The following is a 25301-nucleotide window of genomic DNA, read 5'->3' as shown; positions in this document are numbered from 1 at the left end:
ATTATTATCAACTCATTGGCAATCAGGTTTCATTTTTTCAATGTCTATAGATATATGTTTTTGCTTTTGAAGCAAACTGTGATATTCTATTTCTATCATTGTCTCTATTTATTAGCTTAGATAGTCCTATAACAAGAAAATTTGTTTCATCAATGATTTGTATATCTGAAGTATTGTTCATATAGGAAAGGCATGATAACTTCTTAATTTTTTCATGAATTTTCCAAATAATCAGTTTATTTCTTGAAATCTCCCAAAGAGGAAAAATGATGCTTTTGTTTGCTTATGTGTTTACTTGCTTGTTTTCAGTATCCATATTTGCTCATGAATTTAAGCATACTTCATGAGTTTTAATCCATTGGAGTAATTAGTCAAATGATCTCATATTTAATCAGTGAACCTCTTCAGTTCTTTTGACATGACACTGCTAAATGTTTATGACTTTACATCTTTCTGGACTTTGCATTTCCTGCTCCTTTCAATGGAAATTTATTTACAGATGTCAACTATGAAACTCGGGTGCTAACTGCTAGTAGATTTACCATCGTTTCTGGGTTTTTCGGTGGAAATGCACACAAACACACATATATTAATACACATACACACATATAGACACATATATAAATTATATGTATGTTTTCAAGACAAAAATGTAAAATACAGAGATTATACTTACTGTCAAAATGTGATACAGTTTTCATTCAAGTGAAAAGGCAGGAAGAAAGTCACAAGAAACTTTTGTCATAGAGTTCTTCCCTCAAACCCCAAAGAGCTAAATGCCATTCAGGTGATTAGCAGGATCAGCACTCTGAACAGGGAAAATTAGGACTGCTTTCTCTGTCTCACTCTTTCTTCCACTCTATTTTTTGATGATTAGTATTCTTTTAATGAGGTCAAAGAGAACCATTGCATAGAGATAAAGTCTTATATGTCCACAGCTGGTATACATAATAAAATGTCTGAAATCCATTCACACTAAGAGAATAATCAGCTCATCCTCACAAGGGCAAATGATTTATAAGCATCTTTTCTGTTTTCTAATGGAGTGAAGGATCATAACCGTAGAGTGGGGCAGGTTCCCAGTAGGTGCGATATCAAAAAGAAAAAAAAGTCCAAGGAATCCGAATACTATGAAATTCTCAAATCTCAGTTTTTGAGATGTTTTACTGCCCAATTAATTAAACATAAAACCTAGGTACCAGGTTCCTAGACAGGAGGAGAGAAAGAGCTGACTTAAATAAGAGACAAGGGTCTAAGTGGTTGAAAAGGAAAATTGAGGAATGAAACAGAAACTTTGCATAATTCAATGTTTTTGTTTGTTTGTTTGTTTGTTTTCCTAAATCTGTCTCTATTCGTGTTCAACAGGAACTGAACTGGCCAGAATCCTCATGTCTCACCCCCATGCCATCTTCTACTATGCTAAGTAGCAAAACAGTGTCATTCAAAATGTACTGAAGTGTTTCCTGAACCCCTTCTATATCTACCTCATGAAAAACATTCTGCTGGCCAGTCTTGCTCTGCAACATTGATGCAGAGTTTTTAATATTTTTTTGCTCTGTAATTAGTCAACTTGCTTTTTATAAAGCTCAAGTCCCAGAATATCCACTCATCAAAACTGCACCTTAGATGACTCAGTACTGTTCTTTTCATGGTCTGTTTCTTCAGAGTTAAGGGCAGTGCCTGATTCAAGTGTTTGATTTTTTTGTTTTCTAAAAAACTCTAACAACTTCCTTAGTGCCTACTAAATGACAACTTCTGTATGTTATGGGTCCCCAACAGAGAGCAGAGAAAACCAAGCCCTCAAAGAGCAGACAGCAAGGAAACAGATAATTTCTATGCAAGACGATAAATGGGACAGTAAAAATAGCAGTTTCTGTGTTCTTATGTCTTAGCTCAGGTTGCTATAACAGAGTACCAAAAACTGGGCATCTTCAACCGCACACATGTGTTTCTCACAGTTCAGGAAGCTGGAAGACCAAATTCAGTATGCCATCGTGGGCTGTTTCTTGGTGAAGGCCCTCATCCTCGTTATGGATGACCACTTTTCTCTTTGTATCATCACATGGCACAGAGAAGACACAGAGAAAGCAAGCTCTCTACTGTCTTTTTATAAGGGCACTAATTCTGTTCATGAGGGCTCTACCTCATAACCTAATGACCTTCTAAAGTTTTCACCTCCTAACATCATCACAGTGGGGTTTAGGATTTCAACATATGAGTTTTGTGGGGACACAAATATTTAGGCTAAAGCACCTTAAAAAAATTAAGGTATACCTATACTTGTATAGGTACACATTCAGATACATATGCATAATTATATTTATACCATTATAAAAATCAATCTCCTCCAGAATATATTGAATAGGGCAATTATTTAAACCCCCTTCTCTTTATTCTTTTTTTTTTTTTTTTTTTTTTTTTTTTTTTTTTTGTTGTTGACGGAGTCTCGCTCTGTCGCCCAGGCTGGAGTGCAGTGGCGCGATCTCGGCTCACCGCAGGCTCCGCCTCCTGGGTTCACGCCATTCTCCTGCCTCAGCCTCCCGAGTAGCTGGGACTACAGGTGCCCACCACCACGCCCAGCTAACTTTTTTTAATATATATTTTTAGTAGAGACGGGGTTTCAACTGGTTAGCCAGGATGGTCTCGATCTCCTGACCTCGTGATCCACCCGCCTCGGGCTCCCAAAGTGCTGGGATTACAGGCGTGAGCCACCACGCCTGGCCCCCTTCTCTTCATTCTTATTTAACAAATAATGAGTAAATTATAATGGGGTTCAGGTTTTCATCATGAAAAAGAAATAAGCAAGGACGTTTTGTATGTGAAGACTTGGGACTCTCTCAAGTGCTTTATATACATTGATTCATTAACATTTTCATTATAATTCTACAAGCCAGATACTGTTATTGTCTTCTCTTATTAGAGATTTAAAGCACAGAGACATGGCATACCTCTTTCAAGTTCACATTAGTAAATGATGAGGATTGCTGTCCTATGTGTGATGTTGAATGCTTATAGTGAGTAGACTGGTTAAATGAACATGACAATACACACTGTATAGACAATTTTAATAAAAGTATATAGATCATCTGTTGAGAATGTATTCCTGCAAATCTATTGTTTCCATCATGATTCCTCAATTTGTAATATACGTACAGGATTTGGCTCCTAATTATAAGTTCTGTGGGCCTTCATTATGGACTTTCCTGAATTCCACATGCTGAGACATTTAACCAGAATTTGTCTTACATAACCTTCTGCTGTTTTTGAGTTTAACAGGCTGGGAAGTCCAGTAGTGACACACAAAACTTCACATTCAAAAGGCCTAAGATAAAAGAAGTTAATTGGAGTCTACTTTAAATTCTGAAAAATTATTCTCTGCTTACATATGGATTTTCCCCCTCACCGTTTAATATTTTTTGTAGTGAATTCCTTTCATTATTTGTAGCGAAGTCCTTCTCACTCATATAATTTGCTCATTGTGGCATCAAACCTAGAAAATGTGTCCGTGAAATAGGTACACTAACATTTAGTATAACCTCAGATTTGTCTCTTAAAAAATGTTTCTAAAAACTATATTCGTAGAAATAAGTTACTTTTATAGATTATTTGTCATTTTATATTCCTTAGTAAATCTAACAATATGATTAGAATTGCTCAGATAATCTTCCATCTCAAGGTTTTATTCATTTCTGATTCATTGTGTCTATTATTAAAACCAGCTGTTGATGTTTTTGAACAAAGTGATTTCTGAATTAACTCTACATTGTGTTCTGTAATAACCCCACTTCAGTATTATCATGGGTTGCTCCCAATTTACTTTTAGATAATTAAAGCCTCTCTTTATTTCTATCCAATTTGCCTGTTTTATTTCCCAGAACACAAGGATGTGATTTCATTCATGTTGCTCTAGGGGTCTAAAGTTGATAATCATTTTTCTACATCTGCCCTTGTGGGTGTCTGCTTGCAATATATGTTGCTATATCCCCACCCCTTGGCTTCCTCTCCTTAACATTCACATTCCTAATGATACATTATGTTTTTCTGCCACAGGCCATTCCTTGGTGTTTTCCTATAAAGTTGATACCTTTGTATCAGAATTGTCCTAATTTCCCTAGCATATTAGATATTTATCCTATATTGACTTGTTTATGATGATTATTTACATGTGAATGCATCTGCCTCAGAATTGATGACAGCTCTAACTGAAATATGAAAAAAATATACATTTCTCAATAACTGAATAAGCAATTTATAAGTTGGTGGAAGGAGAGAACAAAATCTGTCATCAAAATAATAAGCAAAAGTCATTGCTTATTTCTTGTTTTTTCGATGATGAAAACTTGAACCCCATTAAAATGTACTCATTATTTGTTAAATCAGAATAAAGAAAAAGGAGTTTTAATAATTGTCCTATCCAATATATTCTGGAGGAGATTGATTTTTAGAATGGTACAAATATAATTATGCATATGTATCTGAATGTATACCTATACAAGTATAAGTGTACCTTATTATTATTTTTAATTTTTGAGACTGGCTTTCACTCTGTCACCCAGGCTGGAGTGCAGTGGCGAAATCATGGCTCATTGCAACCTCAGCCTCCTGGGCTCAAGAGATCTTTCTGCTTCAGCCTCCCAAGTAGCTGGGACTACAGGCATGAGCCACCAAGCCCAGCCTTACTTTCTACTGTATATCTTTTATATTAGTATTTAATTATATTATCTATGATTCTTTACCAAATATCTACTACTAAAGTGATAAGGTCAAATAATAGAATTTTTTATGAATTTGTGGAATTGCTACTTCTCTGTAGTTAGGATTTAAAACTGATTTGTCTAATATGAGCTTCTTAGCTTTCATAAATTCCTTTCTGTAGATTACCACTATTTTCTAGGACTGCCCAGTGCAAATTTTCTAGGAAGACTACATCATTGTACTTTTTTTTTTTTGTAAAATAGTCATTGGAAAATATATTTCATGTAGCCAGGACATTTTCATAAAGATAAAAATTACTGTCTCATTATATGTCTGTATTTCTTTTTATTTAGTAGCATACTTGTTTAATTGCTTTTTCTTAAACAGAATAGTAACATCTGCACTGAAAAATCTATATTCCCAGAATACAGGAAATGACATTTTGAGATTATATGGATGAATTTAAGTAGTGATGTAAAAACACGTCAACTTTCTCTTGGAGACACCCAAACCTGTACATTTTCCCACAATTTTTGTCAATCAAAAATACATCTTCCCTTTAGTTTAGCATCTTTAAAAATATATATCAATATGATTTGCGTTTTTAAGTATAAGATTTCCTTCAGTCGAAATTTTAATCTTTCTAACAGCATGTACTTGAAAAGAATTAGATTTAAAATTACAGTGATCCAAATTTTCCTCTTACTTGTCAATACTTCCCACCATGTGGAATATATTATAAGCATTACCATTACCAGATGTGAAAGGCTTTTTGGAGAGCTTATCTGTTTTACAAAAGGTAAGTCAGGAAAATAAACTCTTGAAACTTTTGTGCTTCTTCTACTTGTAAGAAGTAAGGGGATGAGATAGTTATAGGAGTTTCTCTGTCTTTAGAGTTTCAGACAATTGACTAAGCGTAGGAACGGAATTTGGATGGTGATATCTGATGTCTGGATATTTTTCTGTAAAGTGCCTGTGGTTTAATAGATTTTCTATACTGTAAACATGTCAAATCTTTTTAGTACATAGGAAGAATGTAGATTCTAAAATAAATACAATTACCTTTTACAGTCACCATAATGACATTTCACTGTGAAAGTATTATCTTATTATATTTTTCTTTTTTTTAATTTAATCTAGATACAGGTACTTTATTTACAAATATTTAGATTAATAGTATTTTGTTACATCAAATGAAGAGTACAGCAGTCTGAATAAATCCTTCAGTCACAAAAACAATAAAACCCACTGTAACTAACTTTGGGAGTCAGGGTATTGCACTTCAACAAGCGTCAGTCTTTAGTTTGTGATTGCCACCTTATATCCCAATGGGTGGTTTGTTTGTTTTGTTTTTGTAAATATACACACACACCAGCAGGTCATGGTCCCTGGGTGAATCCCTTGTGATGCAACAGTGTAAGCAAAATCGATCACTGTAAGTCTTTAACAGAATATACCAATCTACTCCAGAAATCTTATTTTTTAGAAAGTTAAAGGCAGAAATAAAAATGAATCCACAAATTAACCAAAGCCTATTTTCTGCACATTCCAGCGTTGGCTTTTATTTAACATTGACTGTACAATACTCTGGTGTTTTTCTTAATGTTATTGAGGACACGGAACTAAGTGACAATGAACTTGATGTTTACGGGGTAAGATTGACCGGCCTGAAATATACACAAAGGTTGCATGTGGAAGAATATTTTTTAAAAAGATTGTATGTGTGGGACAGTTCGGATTATGGGTTTGTTAAACAGTTTGTTTGTTTGTTTGCTTTTTTTAAAAAAAACTACAGCCCTCTCTCTAGGCTTTTGCCTGATACAATGATTAATTTTCATGTAAAATTCTCTCAGTATTTATTACCCAATAATATTCTCTTTTAGTCAGTGAGAACTAGGAAATTAGTAATAAAATCTGTTTATTATCGTTAGTGAAAATTTAGGTCCCCAAATAACTCAGATCTCTAAACACATGTTATAAACTTTTCAAACATTGGATATTTTTCAACTCGGCTTTTAAGTTGAAAACGTCACCAATGCTTCCAAAACCAAGAATTAAGTTAATAAGTTAAATCAATGTATTAACCTATTTCCAAACATGGTTTTTAGTTTAAAATTTAAACAAAAAAGTTGTTTTTAACAATTTATCTTGGCATTTAAGCAGGCTAAACTATCTATCTTTTTCTGTAAATGTCAGTGAAAAATGTCAACTTTGAACTGTGACACCATATTACACCGTTGTTTGTGTGTTTTGTTGTGTTACATACAAGATTTTCCTTATAGTTTATTTCTCTCTAAGAGGCAGTGCTTTGTTAATATGGCTGTGTACAATTTTCTGACAAGTGCTGAACCTACGCTAACAAAAATGGTTCTTATTTATGATGTGTCAAATTACTGTTCTGAGAGTAGACCTTTTAGGTTGCATTCAGCCTTTAATTTGACTGAATTTAAATGGCATAAAATGCCTTTTAGTTGGGCCTTGGCTGGCATATTATATATCTCATTTCAATGAAAAACATTCACATGCAAATATGGTTTGTTTGGAGTGAGGACAAATGCTCCTATCATGACTGATGGAGGCTTTTGATCACAGTTCTACAAACTGAAACCTTAAAAAAGAAGAGGCTATTTGGACTGGCATCTGCAATCCCATGAATTATTTAGTTCACATTATTCATAAATCTCTTTGAAGAGGAGGTTTTATGAGGTTTTAAGGAGGAGTAGTCATAGTTGTGTTGCCAGCTTCAACGCATGCTGTAAGTGCTGTAAGTGGCTGCCTGCATATGAATGCTTTCTTTAAATGTTTACTATTCTATAGCCTGGAAAGTGTGTTACCTGAGTACTCTAGCAAGTTAATCTCACAGCTCTCCGGAAATGGAATCAGGTGCCCATTCCTCTTTTACTACATCCACCACTGGGTCTAAAAAGTGGGATGAACATCATGTAGAGCATTTCCTATGTTCTACATGTAACCATTTTTTGTTACACCTTCATAGCACAGCAAGCTAAAGACCTCCTTCCTCTAAACACCGTGATTCTTTTCTTCTCAGGGCCTTTGCACTGATGCTCTTGTCTGGAAACCCTTCTCTTGCCCTAGATTTCCAACCAGCGTTTCTTATCTGTGGAAATAATCTTTCTAAAGTGTTACACTTATGTTCTATTTAAATATTTTTTTCCTAGACAATAAAATTCAGGAAAACAGGAACTTGTATCATTTACACTATTTGTCCCACAGCATTATCGTATCTGTAATTTATACTGCATGTTCAATAAATGGCTTTTATATTATCTTGACATGAATTACTCTCAAACTATGGCTCCTAAATGGAACATTGGATGTATTTTATATTCTTTCCAGTTTGCATAGAGAAGTATAACTTAGAAATTGTTTCCACATCTGAAACATTGATTGAGGACAGTGTAATACAGAACTGCATTTTGAATTTTGAACTTCCTATTTAGGAGCCTTCTATTGGCTTTCAGTTGGCTCACGTTCAGACCTAGTCTTTAGAGCATGAGTCAGAATGCTGAATTATAATTTACTCATTGCATTTTTAAGTAATGCTTCCTAGTTTTAAAATTAATGAACAGTTGCAGTTTATGCTGCAGAATAGCTAGCTGTCTCTGCCCTTCTATTTAGAGTGCATGGTATTTGATAATCCATACTAGGAAGGCAGTTAAACCCAATAATCTTTGATGGTACCTTCTAACTCTGAGATTCTCTGCATCTCTGAAATCATGCCAGGTGGGATTTTAGGCTTCACATAGATTCAAATGCAAATAACCTGAATAAATTTAGTTAAAATTTGACTATTTGAAAATCCTGAGAATTAATTATATTTTCCTTTCTCTATATTTTCATGTAAACTGTTGGGGTTTATTAGTATCTACAGTAAAGTAGTTTTTTAAATTATGGAAAATAGCATCATGATGCAAACATTTTCTTTCTGAATTAAATATATTATTGTTCAATAGATAATATGAACCAGTATTTGGGTACTGAAAGTTATGAGATATGTTTTCAGGGAAGGATCCCTGTGCTGGGACTTTGAAGACTTGGAACATTCTGGATCTTTCTCCTGTGCAGCTGGAGAGTAGAGAGGAGATCGCTTTTTGTACCCTAAGGCCTCAATTCCCACAAACACAATTTGAAATTAACACTGTCTGACTTGAGAGCTTCTTTGTGAATCCTTATAGAATTGTAGATAAGGAAACTTTAAAAAAATAAAACATTAAGTTGCTTCTTTAACTGTGAGATTTACTAATATCACCTCTAAAACATTTAGGGCAGAACATTGTAAAGAAAACTTTAAGAATTCATTTTTCATTTAATTTAGTGAAGTTGTTGCTTGTTGTAGGTTTATTATCTTTTCCAATTTACATTCTAGATCACATTGGTGTGTTTGAAGGTGTCTTTCCTTCAAGGCAATCCCATTAACAAGTGAAGATAAAACTGTTTTTATTTTTCATTTTAAATATGGCTATAATTGATATTCAGTCTCAAAGCAGAATGCTCCAGTTATGAAACAAAAGTAAACACAAACACAAATAATGGCCTACTGTAATTTTTAAGATTAGGTATTTATTAATACATGAACTGTTACATATTATGATTATCTTACAGATATAAATTTAAAACCTTATTACTCTATGCAGCATTTTATATATAAAATGAACATAATGATCACCAGTTGAGCTTCATATTAGAAGTCAAAAGCCAGCAGCTCACTTACCTGTAGCATAGTATGATGTAATCTGCCCACCTTCACTCAGTAGCATTCTGAGGTACTGGGAAAATTAGAATCCAGAATATATTTCTGTACATGACTTGGCAAAAAGTATTTTGTTCCTCTCTTCAGTGATGAAACTTATTCCAAATGGCAATCTTTCGACTATAATTTCAGATTATCTGAATCTAAGGTAGTTATAGAATAATATTACTACTAATTTTCTTGAGTGAATCATGAAAACTAATTTATTGCTTTGTATTCATAATTGTTTTCATATAGTCTTTCTCCTAAAATAGTTGTACTATTCTAGAGATGAAAGACAGTTCACGACATTCTAAGATATTTGTAATCTAATTTGCTTCCACATATGAAATACAGAGTGGCTTGTTTAGTATATCATAATTATGTAGTTGGTAATTACAAGAGTTTTCATCTCTCTCTGCCATGCCCTCTACCCTTTTGTTAATGTATTTTAATAATGGACACTGAAACAACTTTTTCTCAAGTGATCTTTTAAACAGAGTCAGTAATAAACTTCCAAAGAAATTTTCCACAAAGCAGAAGATGCTGTCAGTATACCTAATACATTTTCTGAAACTGAACACTTAAGACCGTTTTCCATTTTATTTTCATATGACCTGAGTACTGTTACCTATTGACATTTTACCAGTTGGGGCAGACTATGTTTGGAAGCTCCTTCCCTTCAAATATGAGAATAATAATTGTAATAATGCCTCACTCAGAATATTTGACTCAGATGAAAAATATGTTTAGTTCAGATCATGTTAAGCTTTTTTTTCCCCCAAATACTATTCATGTTTATTAACAATATATTTGGCACAGAAATCTAGGTCATGTTTGACTTTTTATTTCTTTATATATAACTTCAAAATTAACTTTTATAATACTTTTTAAATAAAATATCTTATGTCGCTAAAGTGGGCCAGACTATGGCATTTTAATATGCATTTGCTTGTATGTTTTGAAATAAGAGTTATGAGATGCTTACCACATCTCAGAGAAATGTCACGTATACTGCCTTTACTTTTGTGAATTTCAGATTGAGATGTAGTCATAGATCTTCAGTTGTCCAACATTTGTTATTATGCCTTAAATAAACTGATAATTTATCTCTTAAAACATAGTGTTTTTGTTTTGGTTTGGTTTTCTGGAGACGAGAGTTTAACTCTTATCACCCAGGCTGGAGTGCAATGGCGCGATCTCGGCTCACTGCAACCTCCGCCTCCTGGGTTCAAGCGATTCTCCTGCCTCAGCCTCCCAAGTAGCTGGGATTATAGGCTCCCGCCACCACGTGGGGCTAATTTTTTTTGTATTTTTTAGTAGAGATGGGGTTTCGTCATGTTGGCCAGGCTGGTCTCATACTCCCGACCTCAGGTGACCCGCCCATCTGGGCCTCCTAAAGTGCTGGGAATTACAGGCGTGAGCCACCACGCCCAGCCTAAACCACAGTTTATATCCCACAAAGCACTGACTTTATCAACAATATATAGAAATGTTAAATAGAAGGCAGAAGAACATAAGAAAAAAGGATGCCACTTAGGCACTCCATAAAACACTTACCCACTGAAACCACATAGCAATAACTCAGCTCTTACCTACCTATCTACACTTCAGTTCTCAATGTGAGTTTTCCTCCTGTCACTTGCGCCTATATGTCAGAGGTCCTTAATTATATTACAGTAAAAACTACTAAGCATCACATCTAAAGAATTTAAATATGACATTTCTAAATGACCACATTTTCATCATTTGGTTTATGGAAATGATGAATTATAAATAGGTATCTACGTGCTTTTTGAATTAGCATGCCTTAAATACAAAATATATGTTAAGTATTTGGACCTTAGTCCCTTTAGTGTGGGTGACTTAGTTTTAGGCAATTATGACCCTACCTTGAAGTATAAGTCAAAATGAGATCAGAGAAGTGGCAGTACAGGGAATTTGATATGGTGGCTTTATGCACAACATTCTTGAGGTCACTTTTTATCTTGCTCAAGCTCCTCTTTGGGGAGATTCACTAGAGGCCAGAACCAAGCAGTTCTTGACCATATACGTATACATACAGAAACTTGCCTTGCCAGCTACACTAAAATGACTTCCTTTGGATCTCCTGGGAATTGAATAGGTTATTTGAAGCCACACTGAAGTAGATTAAACTGAATCCCTTAAATTATTCCTAATCACACTCTCCCTTTGCACAGCTTTTCCAGAATTGACTTACCATCTAGTAATAAAGAGTTAGGAAATACTGAATTTATGTTTGCTCAATGACTACTTGCTTGAACACAATAGGCCAGATCAACACACGGTCCTGAGTTTCACATCACTCTCTACTTAGTAATATCACCTCAAAAGCTAAGTACTTCTTTTATGAAAACATTTTATTTTTCCTGTCAAATTTTGTTTTCGTTTTTTTTTTTTTGAGGTGGAGTCTCGCTCTGTCACCTAGGCTGGAGTGCAGTGGCACAATCTTGGCTCACTGCAAGCTCCGCCTCCCAGGTTCACACCATTCTCCTGCCTCAGCCTCCCGAGTAACTGGGACTACAGGCGCCCGCCACCACGCCCGGCTAATTTTTTTGTATTTCTTTTTGGTAGAGATGGGGTTTCACCATGTTAGCCAAGATGGTCTCAATCTCCTGACCTTGTGATCCGCCTGCCTCGGCCTCCCAAAGTGCTGGGATTACAGGTGTGAGCCACCACTCCCGGCCCTGTTTATCTATTTTTACTTGACCTTGTTCTGCTTCTTTTCCCACATCCTTTTACTCCCGTCATTAAGATGATGCTATAAACTCTTTGGCTCTGGGTAATATCCAGGTGGTGGTGTCCTCCTTTACGTCAGTGAGTACTAATCATCCATTATAATCATTACAAAGCTGTTAACAGTCAATAAATGTGCTTACTAGGTGACACTTTAGTTTTCTAATTGCACACCATTCTCATTACTAATACTGAGTCCAATCATTATTCTTCCTGGGAAAAAAATTATCAGCGGTATAATTCACATTTATACATTTATATAAGGTATACATTTATAAATACACATATAATTACACATTTATGTGATTCTACAAAAAGCTATTCTCTATACACACACACATATATATATATATGCATATGCATAGGGAGAGAATGCTTATGACACATGATTTTTTACATGTCACCTTCTGCCTTAGCATATAAACTCTTAATGGTAGATACCATTCCACTGTTGATTCTACATGACAGTCATGACAATCTGAGACCTTTGTTGGCTCAAAAATTTTTCAAAGAAGCATTATTTTGCTGTACTATTTTACCAATACCAATTATGAGCAAAAAGTATTATTTAGTTTGCATACATTTAAATCAGTAAAATAGAATGCATTTTAAAACAGATTAGTGAGTAAAAAGTTCAAATTAGGCTAGTAACTAATTAGAACAAAACATTAGAACATCCTGAAAATAAAAAATGTGATCAGTCTCTCTGATGTTAGAAGTTAGTTTTTTGAGTTTTTTGTTTGTTTGTTTTTATTATACTTTAAGTTCTGGGATACATGTGCAGAATGTGCAGGTTTGTTACATAGATATTCATGTGCCATGGTGGTTTGCTTCACCCATCAATCCTTCATCTACATTAGGTATTTCTCTTAATGCTATCCCTCCCCTTGCCCTCTAACCCCCGACAGACCCCAGTGTGTGATGTTCACCTCTCTGTGCCCATATGTTCTCATTGTTCAACTCCCACTTATGAGTGAGAACATGAGGCGTTTGGTTTTCAGTTCCTGTGTTAGTTTGCTGAGAATTTTGGTTTCCAGCTTCATCCATATCCCTGCAAAGGACATGAATGAATTATTTTTTATAGATGCATAGTATTCCATGGTGTATATGTGCCACAATTTCTTTATCCAGTCTAACATTCATGGGCATTTGGGTTGGTTCCAAGACTGCTATTGTGAATAGTGCTGCAATAAACGTGTGTGCCTGCATCTTTATAGTAGGATGATTTATAATCCTTTGAGTATATACCCAGTAATGGGATTGCTGGGTCAAATGGTATTTCTAGTTCTAGATCCTTGAGGAATTGCCACACTGTCTCCCACAATGGTTGAACTAATTTACACTCCCATCAACAGTGTAAAAGTGTTCCTATTTCTCCATATCCTCGCCATCATCTGTTGTTTCCTGACTTTTAAATGATCACCATTCTAACTGCCATGAGATGGTATCTTATTGTGATTTTGATTTGCATTTCTCTAATGACCAATGATGATGAGCTTTTCTTCATGTTTGTTGGCCGCATGAATGTCTTCTTTGGAGAAATGTCTCTTCATAACCTTTGCCCACTTTTTGATTGGGTTGTTTGTTTTTTTCTTGTAAACTTGTTTAAGTTCCTTGTAGATTCTAGATATTAGACCTTTGTCAGATGGATAGATTGCAAAAATTTTCTCTAATTGTGTAGATTGCCTGTTCACTCTGATGATAGTTTCTTTTGCTCTTCAGAAGCTCTTTCGTTTACTTAGATCCCATTTGTCAATGTTGTCTTTTGTGGCAATTGTTTCTGGTGTTTTAGTCATGAAGTCTTTGCCCTTGCCTGAATGTTATTGCCTAGGTTTTCTCCTAGGGCTTTTATGGTTTTAGTTCTTACATTTAAATCTTTAATCCATCTTGAGTTAATTTTTGTATAAGGTGTAAGGAAGGGGTCCAGTTTCAGTTTTCTGCATATGGCCATCCAGTTTTCCCAACACTATTTATTAAATGAGGAATCCTTTCCCCATTGCTAGTTTTTGTCAGGTTTTCAAAGATCAGATGATTATAGATGTATGGTGTAATTTCTGAGGCCTCTGTTCTGTTCCGTTGGTCTATATATCTGATTTGGTGCCAGAACCACGCTGTTTTGGTTACTGTAGACTTGTAGCACAGTTTGAAGTCAGGTAGTGTGATGCCTCCAGCTTTGTTCTTTTTAATTAGGATTGTCTTGGCTATATGGGCTCTTTTTTGGTTCCATATCAAATTTAGAGTAGTTTTTTTATAATTCTGCAAAGAAAGTCAATTGTAGCTTGATGGGAATAGAATTGAATCTATAAATTACTTTGGGCTGTATGGCCATTTTTATGATACTTATTCCTCCTATCCATGAGCATGGAATGTTTTTCCATTTGTTTGTTTCCCCTCTTATTTCCTTGAGCAGTGGTTTTTAGTTCTCCTTGAAGAAGTCCTTCACATCCCTTGTAAGTTATATTCCTGGGTATTTATTCTCTTTGTAGTGAATGTGAATGGGACTTTGCTCATGATTTGGCTGTTTGTCTATTATTGCTGTATAGGAATGCTTGTGATTTTTGCACATTGATTTTGTATCCTGAGATTTTGCTGAAGTTGCCTATCAGCTTAAGGATTTGGGGGGCTGAGATGATGGGCTTTTCTAAATGTACAATCATGTTATCTGCAAACAGAGATAATTTGAATTCCTCTCCTCCTATTTGAATATCCTTTATTTCTTTCTCTCCCCTGATTGCCCTGGCCAGAACTTCCAATACTTTGTTGAATAGGAGTTATGTGAGAGGGCATCCTTTTCTTGTGCCAGTTTTCAAAGGGAATGCGTCCAGCTTTTGCCCATTCAGGATGATATTGGCTGTGGGTCATAAATAGTTCTTATTACTTTGAGATACGTTCCTTCAATACCTAGTTTATTGAGTGTTTTTAGCATGAAGGGTTGTTGAATTTTATCAAAGGCCTTTTCTGAATCTATTGAGATAATCATGTGGTTTTGTGGGGGTTTTTGTTTGTTTGTGTTTTGGAGACAGAGTTGTACTCTTGTTGCCCAGGCTGGAGTGCAATGGCACTACCATGACTCACTGCAACATCTGCCTCCCAGTTTCAAGCATTTCTCCTGCCTCAGCCTCCCAAGTATCTGGAATTACAGGCATCTGCCACCATGCCTGGCTAAAATTTTTTGTATTTTTAGTAGAGATGGGGTTACACCATGTTGGCCAGGCTGGTCTTGAACTCCTGACTTCAGGTGATCTGCCCACCTTGGCCTCCCAAAATGCTGGGATTACAGACTTAAGCCAACACGTCCAGCCAGAAGTTAGTTTTTTAAGGATGTGTCAATAAATATTTCTTACACCTAATAGTGTTCATGTCATTGGTAACACATTCTAAAGTATGTATATTATATGTATATATAACCCATAAAAATTAGACATTGAGAATATGGGGAATAACATGAAATGAGATAAATCATCAACACTCTATTATGTTCCAGTTATAGATTTAGGGTATTTCTAAAATAGCTTTTTGGTTTAGTAATGTAGACATAAAATATAACTTCAAAGATTGCCCATGTACTTTGGTTATTGAGAACCTTTTATTCCTGTACTTCCTTAAGGCTTTCATAATCATAAATGGCTGAGACATCTAAGGGTTTGCATTTATCTTACAGAGTCTCTTTTAGAGGCATGAGTTTAAGTTCTATTCTTGGCTTGAAAGCTTCCCTCTGTAACTATTGGGACAAAAGTCATAATCTTACAAGGAAATTGGGAAATATAGCATAAGGAAAAGAGATTTAAAAATTGGTACTGACTCATGAACTTTAAAGAGATCCTTGAAAGCAAAAGGAATAAATATAGAAAAAGATCATGTAAACATTTTATGTATAAACTATTTGTACTAGAAGCATGGAAAAGGTAGAGTGAAAAAATTTTAATACAAAATATCAGTTATTTTGCTATGTATAATTCAGTATTTATAAAGTGAGAAAACGGAAAATAAGTAATTATATAGGTTACTTAAATCTCAAAATGCACACAAAAAGTAGGTAAAAGCTTACAATAAAGTTCTGTTTCACCTCTTTGGAAAAAAAATATTTATTTTATAGAGGAAATTAATGGTGTATGATGATGATGATGATGATAATGATGATGATGATTATTATTATTATTATTTTAAGACAGACAGTCTCACTCTGTCACCCAGGCTGGAGTGCAGTGGCACAATCTCAGCTCACTGCAACCTCCACTTTTCGCGTTCAAGCAATTCTCCTGTCTCAGCCTCCTAAGTAGTTGGGATTACAGGTGCCCGCCACCACGCCTGGCTAATTTTTGTATTTTTAGTAGATATGAGGTTTCACCATATTGGTCAGGGTGGAAATATTCCATGTTCTTAAGACAGCATTTCATAGCCAAAATTATTTTCATTGTGCTTGTTTGTGTTGCACATACTGTAAGTAATTTACACATATGATAAATTGACCTCATCCTATGCAATTATCAATAGATAGCCAACACTGCACTGTTTTATATACACTATCATATTAAATCATAGGAAAAGATGTGTCAGAAATTGTAATACAGTTTACCCTTGAACAGCATGGGGGTTAGGGCCACTGACTCCCCACTGCAGTCAAAAATTCAAGGATAACTCCTAACTCCCCAATAATGTAACTACCAATAGCCTGCTGTGGACTGGAAGCCTTATTGATAACATAAAGTGTGAATTCACACATAATTTGTATATGTATCATATACTGTATTCTTAAAGTAAGCTAGAGTTTGGAAAATGTTATGAAGAGAATCATAAAGAGGAGAAAATATATTTACTCTTTGTTAAGCGGAGGTGGATCATTATAAGGATCTAAATCCTCATCCTCCTCACATTGATTAGGCTGAAAAGGAGGAGGAAAAGAAGGGATTGGCTATTCTATCTCAGGGATGGCAGAGGCAGGAGAAAATTTGCATGTAACTGGACTCATGCAGTTCAAATCTGTATTGCTCACAGGTCAACTGTACCTAAAACAGAAAAACATCCAAGTTTTACTTAAATATATAAAACATGTTAACAGTTTTTTACTGTCAAAAATTTCAAACACATACAAAAATAGGAAGAAAATATACGAAACATTGTACATCCCAAAATTATTATGAAATGGTTTTTCACAAGCATTTAATTTTGTAAAAAACAAAAAAGACTTAAAAAATACAGTCACAATAGTATTATCCCATCTAAATATTAACAATAATTTCCTAACACTATGAAGTATCTAATGCTCAACTCAAGATCCACCGTAGTCTACACATGACAATTAATTGATGTGTCTTTTAGGTTTCTCCTCTAACTGGTATTTTTTTGCCGTGAAATGTATTTGCTAAAGGAACCAAATGGCAAAATTGTGTGTCATTTCTCACATTCGTTATTTTACTCATGGCCTCATTTGACTATTTTTTTGTCCCCTGTATTTGTTGGACTTTGGAATTTCAATGTAGAGACATAGTGCTATCCAGTTTTCATTATTTTGCAAAAATTCTTCCTATGTGGTGTTGTGTCCATCCCTGAAGAGGAGTATAATATCTGGTAGATTCCCTTTTACTGATATTACCTGAATGATAATCATTGCCTAAATATGAGTACTTGCTAAAATTGCAGAATGGTGACTTTCTATTTCTTTTGTTTCTTCTTTATTTAGCAGCTGCAGTATTTCTATTAAGAGTTATTTCCATCCATCCAATCTTTGGCTACTCTGTGTATAACTCCATAGCAAGTGTTTCTTTCTAAAACATTTTAAACCATTTTTACACTTTTTTCCTAGTATGACATTTGTGTGATTAAGAAAAAATAACAACTAGTGAAATAAATTAAATTCACACATTTTCAAGTCTTTGAATTCTAATGAGGCTTAGAAGAAAATCTAATACTTAGACAATGTTAGGTGATAGTTAAGAAAGATGCTATTTTAATAAGTTTCATGTGATTAGTGAAAAAATGTGTTTAACCTTGTGTTTGATGATTAAAGAAAGAAAACAAAAGGAGGAGAAAAGGTAGGCAGTTATCTAGCCCTCTATAGCAGATATTTTAATTTCTGTGTCTTGAAAGACAGTAATAATGTACTATCTGATAAATTATATGTAGTAGAATTTCCCCTTTTCAAATCAGTATTATTACAATCATAAAGGAATTAAAATCATTGGTTTGTTGATTAACATTGCTATGTTATATAATAGCTAATGGTTACTACATTTTGACGCAGTAGATTTTAAAATATATATATTCAGAAGTGTGTTTTTTTCTCTGTAAATTCACCACTGAAGTGCTTTGTAGTCTAGAAATGGCATCCTCCTCTGAAGCACAGTTTTGTTACATGATTGATCTGTTTTCACCATATCTATTCTGGGAAGTAGTGGCAATGCCATTATTTTAATAATTTATAGTGTGTACTGTAAGTGTAACTTTTCATATATAAAAAGTTTATACTGCACAGCATCTGCCAATGGCAATGTTTTGTTTTGTTTCTTTTGTTTTGCTGCAAATACATTTGAATCAAGGGAAACATCTAATATATCTGAATATGAAGTTGTTACGGGATCTTTGGGGGTGTCATTTTTCTGGTCAGAAATGTCTGTGGCTAGTGGCACCTTTCCCGTGTTTTGCTCAGGCCTGCTGGGCTCATTTCGCTCACTTGGCCTGGCAGGCTGCACTCAGCTCACACTACTGGCCTGGGTCTCATGACTGCCAAGGGTGAGTGAGATGTGGAATGGTGAGGGGTATGTGTGTGAGATGGGGTCCAGACACTGTGCACAGTCAGACATGCCAGGTGCTCCAGCAGGGCGGGCAGCTCCAGGTGTCGGCATGCAGCTGAACTAGGTGCACTGCAAGAAGCTTCCACAGCTGGCACCGGGAAACACGGTAGTGCCTGGAAGCTTGCAGACTCTAGGAACTGCAGGGCCCCAAAGAGGGAGTCACAGCCCTGGGCTGGGGTGCTCCCAGGTCTTGGCTCCCCGAAGGGCCACGCTCTTCTTTTCTTGTCTTCTCCCACAATGGCAAGCAAGGAGCATGTCACAGCTCTGTTTGTTACAGCTCTTTTAGCCTCATTTGGTGGGTCCTGAATTCTTGTTCTGTACCCAGGAAGAATGAGACATGCAGAAACATGGAGGGTGAGCAAGTTGAGGAGGAGCTTTATTGAGTGACAATAGGTCAGAGGAGGCCCTGGAGTGGGTAGTTCTTGTCTGCAAGCAGGTTGTCACATAGAGTGTTCAGCTCTCAGCAAGGAAGAGGCCCTGGAGCGAGTAACTCCTCTCTGCAGCTGGTCTTCCTGACCTCTGCGGCTCTCAGCAGAGAGGAAGCCCTGAAGTGAGTAGCTCCTCTCTGTAGCTGGTTATCCTGATGTCTGCTACTCTTAGCAGAGAGGAGACCCTGGAGTGGGTAGCTCCTCTCTGCAGCCATTGCAATGGCAGTGGCTGCTCCACATGGGCTGCCACTGCCATCAAAATCATAGATGTCAGGAATCTCTGTCTCTTTAAAAAATCTAAGCTCTAACTCTATTGCCTCCTCTTTTAAGAAACAATTGTCCCTTATCTATAAATTTTTGCTTAGGAGGAAAGATAACAGACACAATGCCCAAATCAAAATATTTCAATAAAATTCTACATAATCTTAAAATACAAAGATCCATAGTGCTTTAGTTCTCTCTGCATAAATACCAGTAATGCCCTTGCTAACTATTTACAAAATGTTTCCTTGATTAATAACTTTCTAACAAACACTTCTAAAGGCACCAGTAAATCCAGTAAGCTCTGTATTACCCATATATTGCAAATAATGTTAAAAATATTTGACCCTAGTGTTATGACAGTAATTGTTAAAATAAGAAGCAAGAATAAAAGAATAGCAAAAATGTGACTAGTCATATTGGTCTTGAGATGGGTGAAATTTATCTAATCTCTTCTGAGAATGCCTTCATACCCTATTAATAGTCCCTGAACTCCATTTCAAGAAATGCAGTTTAAGAGTCCCTAATTCTTTGAGAAAATAGTAGGCAGCGATACATCTTCCAAATAGCCAGACAAGTGTCTAATTTAAAACTGATTAAACAAAACAGTAACATAGTCAATATATTTGTACTTTATGATTATTTGTATTGATGTTTTTTCAGATAAACTTTATTAATATAATGACTAACATTCACTAACCCTTCAGCATTTCTACATAAATAGCTATGGTAATTATTTTATCATTCACATGATTTTTCCTCACATATATACATGTTTTCACAAAAGAAATTATGTAAAATCATGTGAAATCAATATTATAATTGTCACCATTTACAATTTTGATATTATAATGAACAATCTCTGAAAAAAGTAGTATGAATAATTGTGTTATAGTAACAATTTGCTGCTTTTAATATAAAGACAAAAAATAGTGTCATATCTAAAATTTTTCTCTGGTCAAAGTATCTTTAATTTTGTTGTTTTTATTTTATCTATACACAGTTAAAATTGCATTTTTAAGATAATTTTCAGTCACTTTGGGTGGTGCGCAATGTGCACTTTACAATTGACTTATAATTGGACTATGCTGACAATGGAAAATCTTACAAGTATTGAACATGACATTCGTGACAGTATTCCTGTCATCTTGGCTTCTTTTATTGAATATGCAGAGAATTATAATTGGGCTAACAAGCCTGATAGCCTGGCCTCTTTCCAATTATATTAACCTAGTCTGGTATTAGCTGCCGGCACACAGAAACAGGCATAGAGCTTTTGTTTTTCTTTCTTTTCTATGTTGGTACCTGCCCAATAATCAAAGAATAAAATCTTCTGTCTTCATACAATGTTTGAGAATGGTCAATAACTTATCTCCAATCCACTGATAAATGTAAAGATTTGCTTTATCCATCATTATTTCACTAATTTATAATAAAATGATTTCTTATAAAAGATTGGTTGTATCTGTTATATGTTATATGCTAATTAATTATTATTGTTCCAAAACTTTATAAGGTTTTGGCATGTTTTCTTTGAATTCATGTTAAAATTTTTCAAGTGATGAATTTGAGTTTGAAGCAAATTTTTTTCTTCAAATGAACAAGTCAATTTATTGATGCATTGTAATCTTTCCTTTGAAATTGAGACAAACATTATTTTAGCATAATCTAAAAATAACTCATTAGTCTTAAAAACAATACACACAAAAAATAAGTAAATAAAAAAAGGAAAATAATTTTAAATTATTTTCACTTAAAATCCACTAACATTTTACCAAGGATCCAATTAAAAACTAACATTTTACCAAGGAATCCAATTAAAAACAAATAGTAGGTAAAGTTAAATCAACCAATTTATGGTTTTAAAGATATGAAGAATCTGTAGTGTACCAGTTGTTTGAAATAGTAGATTCTGTGCTTTACTTTCTCTCTTCCTTTTTTTCTCTTTTTCTAGTTATCTCTTATTTTAGAAATTGTAATATACTTGCACACTTTCTCTCCAAATATTTCCAACTCTTCCATTTTCAATGTTTAAGTCTTCATCTTTATCCAGGATTTTCTGAGTAGAAATATGAAGACAACCTCTAAATTTATGTCCTGAAGAAATAAAGCACCACGACAGCGCGTAAGACATATGCCATAAAGATGCAAGTTGCAAAACTGTTATTAGAAAAAAACAAAATATAACAAGATGCCCCCAAACCACAAACCTGTTGATAATACAAAATAGTTCCATACTTCATATAAACTACATAAAAATATGCAACTATTAAAATGAATAAGTTAGCACTCCGTGTATTAACCTGGAAAATGTGGGAAAAGCAGATTGCAAATTAATGTGTATAGTAAAATCTTGTTCTGGAAACAAAATGCACACTTTTTTTTAGGTTTTTATAAGAACTGCAAATTTTATTTTTTAACGTTAAGAAATTGCTGGCATTGATTATCTCAGATGCTGACACTGGAAAGGAAGAGGGGATATTGTTTACTTTGCTATATTACCTGTAATTTTATATATATATCAATTTGGTACTTAAACAATTAAGCCAAAACATTCATTAAAGGAATGTAGATTTTTGATGAAATTGAATTTTAAAACTTAAGTTTTGATATTAAATATTTTAGTGGGCTTTAAATTTTATGAATTATTGCATCATAAGTAGTAAATATATCAAAGAACAGATAATAGTTACACTTTGTATTTTAAGTTACTTTAAAAAAAATCTTCACAATAATATTCTAAGTAGTCTCCCACTTTGTCTATGTCCATTTGAAAGCTGTGGAATAAAAGAGTTTGAATGGGTCAAGGGCTTAATCCAGATTTCCTAAAATAATTTTGCTTTTATTTAAGATGTTTTTGTCTGGTAAAAAATTTATTATTTTAAGAATATGTTGATTTTAAAATAAACTAGTAGAAGATATATGCAAATAGTAAGGCAGTTTTTGTTACTGTGGATGAAAACGAAAATTATCTGTAAGTAGCCTGGTATGTACACAGACTTTCTAAATTTTTTTTAGCTCTAGGCAACTTGAAAGAATGAAGTGGAAATTAGAAGTTTTCATGTGTAGTTCATAATTACTAGATCTAAAATCTATGTTAAATTTTACTAAAGTTCAGTCCACCAAACGAGACTGCACATTTCCCAATTAGGAGATGGACTACTTCCTCTTTAACATCATTTAGAAAGCCAAAACACATTCCTGCTTTTGTCAATCTTCATTTTTCAATAGTAAGTCAAAGTAGACTATATCACTTCAAAAGTATTTAGAGGTATCTAATTATGCATTTTGAACAGAAGTTTTCCTTTGAGTAAGGGACTGTCCTGTAGGACTGTTCTAATTTTCTTGTTAACTTTACTTCTGCTTTAAACAATGTTTACCACTAGATATAAGCTTATACTTCAACTTATTAATGGAAATAATGCCATTTAAAGTAATACAGTTTTCTAGTCTCATGGTTATGTGTCAACCAAGTACCAAAATTGCTGGCGTTTAATGAATCATAATTTTTATTCGGCTTTGTAGAACTGATGCTTGCAATTTAGTGGATGAATCAGTTCCTTAAATCCCAATAGCTTAAGGTAATATTTTACAGCACAGATTCTGGAGTCAGATACACCTAGAATCAAATCCCAAATTTGCTTTCCAGATGTGTCATCTTCAGCAAGTAATTTGACCTTTCTCCATCCCAGTTTCCACATCTATGAGGCAGGGACAACAAAACTTACTTCTCACGATTGTCACTATTAAGTGGTAGATGTATGGAAAGTCAGTCTCTGGCATTTAGTAGGCACTCAAATAATGGAAGTGGCCTGCTTTTCTAGTTACTCAAATATCATGGGGTTAAAATCTGATTGTTAAATAGTATTAAGTATATTTAAACTGTAATAGTTTTAATTGATTGTTAAATAAAATTTAGAGTTAAGAAGAACTTAAAGAATTATACATTCCATTAAAGGAATATGGTGACTTGCAGTGTTTGGAATGTGTAGTACATGGCTTCTGTCTGCTCTCACTTTTTCTTACTCAAGGATCTTAATCATAACACTAATGAAATGTAACAACTGTCATTTTCTTTCTTAGGCTGTTGATCATGAAATCACAAATGTACTCTTAGACTTTAATAGCAATAACATCTCTGCTTTCTTACTAGTAAGAGAATCTGTCTAATATCTAATATGTTTGTTCTCTTCTTGTGCAACCTTTACTTGGTACCAGCGGCTGCTTCAAAGAATAAAGTTAAAGGTGAGCTCCTGTTTATTCTGCATGACTCATCATCATTCATTTTTCTGCTCAATCTTCTAAGTTCTCTTAAATGGTAGAACCATTTCTGTTGGTGATAATACTATTTCAGTGTATAGATATTATTTATAAATTCCTACAAATACAAATATCAATTATTTCAGTTATCCAATTTCTGAGACATGTTTGCATGGTTGTTTGTGAGTTTGTTTTCTGGTTTCACTTCTCACTTTATTCCTAAGTATTTTAAAGTGGAATAAAGTGCTTTTTTGCACTAACATTTTGCATGTGGACCTTAGTTTCCTTGATAAAATTGAGAATTGGATAAAATACAGCATAAAATAAAGCTGATGGAAAGTCTCAAAACTGAGCATGCTTTTATAGAATTATGTGAAAATAAAATTTAATCTTCTAAAAACTGAATATTATAAGCTATCGATTTCTATTTATGATTTTTTTTCATTTTTAGTTGCATTAAGTTTGACTTTGCTAGAAACCTAAAAATGTGTTTTCATGATAAAGGATGCACATGTCCAACACTGAAAATAAAGAAAAAGTATTTTGGCTCCATGTGTCCCAGTTTTTATGGGTTTGAAAAATTCAAGACCGAGCGTGGTGGCTCACGCCCTGTAATCCCAGCACTTTGGGAGGCCCAGGCGGGTGGATCATGAAGTCAGGAGATCGAGACCATCCCGGCTAACATGGTGAAACCCCGTCTCTACTAAAAATACAAAAAATTAGCCGGGCGTGGTGGCGGGCGCCTGTAGTCCCAGCTACTCGGGAGGCTGAGGCAGGAGAATGGCGTGAACCCGGGAGGCGGGGCTTGCAGTGAGCGAGATTGCGCCACTGCACTCCAGCCTGGGCAACAGAGTGAGACTCTGTCTCAAAAAAAAAAAAGAAAAGAAAAGAAAAATTCAAATATATGTGTAATACTGCATCCTAGACCTATCATTTATGTATTTCAATTTCATTCTGTTTAGAGCAGCCTACATACTTACAAATCTTTTTTGCTTTTGCTTCTTAAATAGCAAAAAACATTTTTTTTCTCTTTCAGTTCCAGGTTCTAGTTTTACAGCTAGTTTTAATACTATGATATATGCTCATCTTTGAAGTGTTAACTGCTCCCTATTTGTAAAGTCAAACCTTTATCATACAACTAATATTGTCATAGCAATGTATTTGCTTATAGAATACAAAATATGTAAAGGAGGAGATGGCAAATTTATTGTCACCTTTCTTATAGCTCACCTAGCCGTGTTTCCTGTTCTAGTAAATGTGGTGGAAAATCAGCCAATCCTTGCCACAATAATTTTCTGTCTGGCTGTGAACAAAATAAATACATTCACAGCAATTCAGAAATTATTTGATAATGAATAC

The 25301-nt window shown here is 34.5% G+C and overlaps 1 protein-coding gene across 4 annotated transcripts in view; it reads left to right on the top strand.

Moving 5' to 3' along the window:
- The window catches only part of CADM2 (cell adhesion molecule 2), a 1106513-nt gene that overhangs the window by 743358 nt on the left and 337854 nt on the right, over nucleotides 1-25301 (top strand). For 2 of the 4 annotated variants that reach the window (XM_003255142.3, XM_030801643.1), the window contains exon 2: nucleotides 23901-23927. The exons of 1 other annotated variant lie outside the window; for it this stretch is intronic. In XM_003255142.3, the coding sequence (XP_003255190.1) occupies nucleotides 23901-23927 (27 nt within the window). Of the gene's footprint in view, nucleotides 1-23768; nucleotides 23928-25301 lie in introns of those variants that run through there. One more of the 4 variants, XM_003255141.2, reaches the window with a different exon arrangement.

This window comes from Nomascus leucogenys, chromosome 21, assembly GCF_006542625.1.
Source record: "Nomascus leucogenys isolate Asia chromosome 21, Asia_NLE_v1, whole genome shotgun sequence".
Classification (NCBI taxonomy): domain Eukaryota; kingdom Metazoa; phylum Chordata; class Mammalia; order Primates; family Hylobatidae; genus Nomascus; species Nomascus leucogenys.
Note: the sequence above shows the minus strand (reverse complement) of the source record. Positions and strands in the feature narration are given on the sequence as shown.